We start from the raw sequence: 4,725 nt of genomic DNA, 5'->3' as shown, positions 1-4,725 counted from the left end.
ATAAGTTTAGCACAGATATATTTTCACTCGCCGAACACTCTCTGACTGAGCGCATCAGTTTCACTCTCCGCCAAGCGATCTGTGCTGTTTTTCAGTTCATCTGAATGCATGTGCAACGCACCTGTATTTAACGTACAGTAAACTCTAGTGTGAAGTGCACGACTCGCCGGACATGCCGCGCCGCAACAGCTAAAGTCTGTCTACACTGGACGCAATAAAGCGACCATTGAAAATCATTTGAAATTTGTGTCAATACGTCATAAATAGAACGCAGCAGCAGTTTTCTGTCGGGGATTTGTCGCGCCGCACAGCAACCAGTGTAGACAGAAATATCAACATTGGCTACCAGAAATCACTTACCCCACCTTTAAACGAAATAGTAAAATATACTGAAGTGTTTCATGTAATAGCTCAATCAAGATGTCAACTGAACAGTTTATAAACTATATGTTATGTAACAGTTACACTCACCTCAAAAAAGCCATTCACTGTCTATAACTTGATAGTCAACTAGACAAATGTAACTCAAGAAAGGAGCATTTTGTATGTATCCATGGAATGTAGTTATATGACATCCACCGTTTAAATGTTAATATTTCTAATATCTTTTGCCAAATGCATGCTTGTTAATGTACCATTGACACTAGGGCTGTGCAAATAATCGAATGCGATTTTCATGCACATCTCGTCAGTAAAGCTGGTTCTGTGATTAGTAGTAAATCATTGCCGATTTTGAAAGCGATATTGCGTAGCTTGTCAGTGAACTACGGCTCTGTGTAGTAAATGCCGCTCCATCTGAACGCACGTGCTGGAGATTTACTACTAATCACAGGAGCGGCTTTACTGACAAGATGCGCATGAAAATCGCATTTGATTATTTGCACAGCCCTAATTGACACTTTATTTAACACATGAAAAAATAATAAATAAGTAATATATATAAATATATATATATAGAGAGAGAGAGAGAGAGAGAGAGTCAGTCGAAGCAGCACGTGAACCAACCATTTCTTCCTCTTTACTACTGGTTATTGCACAAAATAAACAAACATGAGAAGGTATGTTAAAAGAAACAGTAAAACATACTGAAATGTTTCTTGTAATTGCTCAATCGGTGTTTCAAGATTAATTAATATAAATATTTCAATATTTCCAGTTGTTGTTTAATATTATTAAAGAACAATGAACTGGAGTAGAAACAATTATATCATTAAACATAAAAACTGCCTTATGTGCAATTTAAATTTTTGTATACAAGTAGTAAGAAAATGAAAAAAACATCTTACCGGTGAAAGTTTCTGGATAAGGTCATGAGCAACATGCACCAGGTTCTTGTCCTCTTGCAGACTTTTCTGGAAGCGGCGGCTCTCTTCCTCCTCAAGCAGATCAAAGTCATTGGCAGCATCTAGCAGCGCCTGGATCAGACCTTTCCAGGAGCGCAGCGCCGGCACCTGAGGAGCTACGGCTGAACTCACCCCCGTGCCGATCACCAGCACCAGCTCAGGGGCGCGCTTGGTCTTCAGGCTGGGCAACAACTTCCTTTAGTCAGCCGAGCAGGAGGAAATGTAATCAGGTCAGAGGAAACACGCATATGGACGGAACTATGCTACAAAGTTGCATGCAAAGCATGGCTTAACCTGACTTCAAAAATATGATCTGAAACTTTTAAACAAACAATCAGTAAAAGGAGGTCCTTAACTATAAGAAAAAAAGTCAACCTCATTAGCTGTTTCCTATTTCTTCTCTATGATGTTGATGATTTTTGCAAACTTCTTAAATGTTGAACATGTCTAAATGTAATTAAAACCACTGGTTTGTGTAACTTGTATTGATGTGTTTAAAATAATTATTTCTAATTCTTTCAAAATCGGTTTCATCCAATCCTCTACGCTTTAAAGGAAACACAAAAGAAGATATCTTCTTTTGTGTTCTTACGGGTAATACAAAAGAAAATATTTTGAATAATGCTGGTAACAAAATGGTTTCAAATCCCACTGACTTCCAATGTATGGACAAAAAGTACAATGGAAATCAATGGGAACCAAAACTGGTTACCAGCTTTCTTCAAAATATCTTGTTTTGTCTTGTTCAGAAGAAAGAAAGTCACACAGGTTTGGAATGACATGAGGGTGTGTAAATGATGACAGAATTTTCATTTTTGGGTGGACTATCATTTTTTTCAAAGAATAGGAAAAACCTATCTGGCAAAGTCATTCTTATCAGGAAGTACAGGTCTTTGAAAGATCACATGTTCATCAGAACAGGTCAGCAAACAGGAGCTGACTTCAATGAAGAATATTTGGCTCGCCCTGGGAATGTGCTGGCAGCAAAGCAAGACACGAACATCTGTTGTTTTCATACCTGGCCTTCTTAGCCACTGTGTCGCCATCCTCAGAGTCATGGGAAGGACGCTTCTCTGTCTTCACTGTAACAACAGAGGCCATTCGACTCCTGAGAAACCAAGTACAATTCATTCAGTCCAATTAAAGCAACAAATACTGACCAAAAGGCTAAACAACAGATCAGACAGACAGATAGAATTCATTTATATGCAATACTACATAGTATCACGGTTTTAGAACATAATTTCAACATAAATAAACCTAGTGAATTTAAGATTAGTGTTGTTACCAGGAATTCATTAGACCAATGTCAAGTGCTCATTTAGAAGGTTAATGAAGCTTAATTGAATTAATTGCCTTTGTTATCTTGACATTGAAAGAGACTTATTCTCCTCTGGCTGGAGGAACAGGTTTTACAATATTTCCATACTCATGATGAGAGGAAGAAATGTTGCAGTGATTTGTTGTACAAACTTCACTCAGGAGCAAACAGATGTTAGTGCATATCTCTTCTCTTTCTGATCTCTTTTAGTTTTTCTTTCAAATTCATGCCAGACAGATTCGGGTGCACATAAAAGGCCCAAATAATCAATCATAACCTACAACAACAAACACTGACCAGACATCCAAGACAGCCTCTTGAGCTAGCAAGCTAACAGGTTAGCTACAATTGTATTTTTAGCGCCTAATAATAGAATTATTATAAAGTAATTACTTTTTTTCCCTGTAAATCCTTGAATCCAATCCATTACGGATAGTAATAACGTAATTATTATTCTAAAACATGTTTTGGTTGTTTTAGCTTAGTTGAAGTCTTCAGTCACCTGTTGCTTTTGTTCCATATGTGACAAAATACAGCTTTAGCATACAGACTAATATTACACTATTGTCTATATGGATATTATTTATCTCCAAACTACAAGACTAACAAAACAAAAAAATAATAAATTGTATACTTTAAAGTTACACTTCGTTCAACTGGAAAGGCGAGATAGCGGAAGAGAGCAGATGTACCAATCCGCTAACTTACATCAAAAGACTAAAAGAAAGCAAGTTAACGACAACAGTAACGTTACCGAAACAAAAAGGATATCTTAAAAGTTTAAAAACACGACTTACCCAGATGAACAGGGAAAAAAATGAGGTTCCGAGTACTTTCTTAGATTTACTCGACGCGTTTACTAACGATAAAATAAAACACTACAAAAATAAACTCTTTTTTTTTACCGAACATTCAAGTGGCTTCCCTATATAAGATCTCAATGCCAGTAACGTTAGGGTATCAGTGCCAGTCAGCCTTCGGAGTCTAAAACGCTAAAGGCCTTGACTCAATCAGTTCAGCCTTTAGCGAAGTACCTGTCTAGAGATTATCCTCCGCGAGTCTTGTACAGAAGCTTGTGCGCCCTTGCGTGTGTCTAATGATGACCAGTGTATGATGATGACTGATAGTCACACACACACACACACACACACACACACACACTTACAGGCGGTGGCTCCAAACACAACAGTCAATGAGAGTAGTAATTTTCATTTAATGTGAGACACATTAAATTATGTGAGTGGCATAGCTGACACATTATTGATTATCCAAACTTTTTCATTTTATAACATAGGCTCTTAAAGTATAAAAAGCATCATAACTTAAACCGCTTTCTATGGAAGCCCGTTTCTGTCACTGAATAAAAAAATAAAAAAGTTAAGTGCGACTTTTTTCTCGCTATTGCGAGGTTGTTTCTCGCAATTCTGACTTTTTTCTCAGAATTGTGAGATAGGCTTAGCAATTGCGAGTTATAAAATCCAGTTCTGAGGAGGAAAAAGGACTATATGTTCTCAGAATTGCAAGTTTATAACTCCCAATTCAGACTAAATAACTCACAATTGCAAGTTTATAATCACACAATGCTGGGCACCAACGAAAATAAAGCCCTAGGAGAACTGTTGTGCGTCTCTGATCATTCATTAATGAATCCACGTTTTTAAAGGGGTCATATGATGCGATTTCAAGTTTTCCTTTCTCTTTGGAGTGTTACAAGCTCTTGGTGCATAAAGAAGATCTGTAAAGTTGCAAAGACTAACGTCTCAAATCCAAAGAGATATTCTTTATAAAAGTTAAGAGTCAGCCACACCTACCTAAAACGGCTCGTTCTAACACGCCCCCACATATCTACCTCACTATGTGGAAATATTAGCATAATGCTGCCTAAATGTGCACGCAAAGAAAGAAGGCGAAGTTTCAGGAACAGCGGTAGTGTTGATGCAGCCACATCAGGGAGACGCTGTGTGATTCAGTGCGAAAGCAAAAGCACTTTATTTGGCCTTCCAGAAGTAGATGCAATTAGGAATCATTGGTTAAGATTTATTTACAACAGAACAGCACAAC

The 4,725-nt window shown here is 37.5% G+C and overlaps 1 protein-coding gene across 6 annotated transcripts in view; it reads right to left on the bottom strand.

Annotated features, from left to right (window-relative positions):
• The window catches only part of LOC107669270 (protein FAM118B-like), a 15,303-nt gene that overhangs the window by 8,005 nt on the left and 2,573 nt on the right, over window positions 1-4,725 (bottom strand). For 2 of the 6 annotated variants that reach the window (XM_016461699.1, XM_016461540.1), the window contains exons 2-3: window positions 2,362-2,451; window positions 1,287-1,539 (exon numbers count right to left, since the gene is read on the bottom strand). In XM_016461699.1, coding sequence (XP_016317185.1) covers window positions 1,287-1,539; window positions 2,362-2,444 — 336 coding nt within the window. In that variant the 5' untranslated portion in view covers window positions 2,445-2,451. Of the gene's footprint in view, window positions 1-1,286; window positions 1,540-2,361; window positions 2,452-3,166; window positions 3,274-3,461; window positions 3,842-4,725 lie in introns of those variants that run through there. The other 4 variants (XM_016461470.1, XM_016461619.1, XM_016461843.1 and 1 more) reach the window with 4 other exon arrangements.

This window comes from Sinocyclocheilus anshuiensis, unplaced genomic scaffold (assembly GCF_001515605.1).
Source record: "Sinocyclocheilus anshuiensis isolate Anshui unplaced genomic scaffold, SAMN03320099.WGS_v1.1 scaffold297, whole genome shotgun sequence".
Lineage (NCBI taxonomy): Eukaryota > Metazoa > Chordata > Actinopteri > Cypriniformes > Cyprinidae > Sinocyclocheilus > Sinocyclocheilus anshuiensis.
Note: the sequence above shows the minus strand (reverse complement) of the source record. Positions and strands in the feature narration are given on the sequence as shown.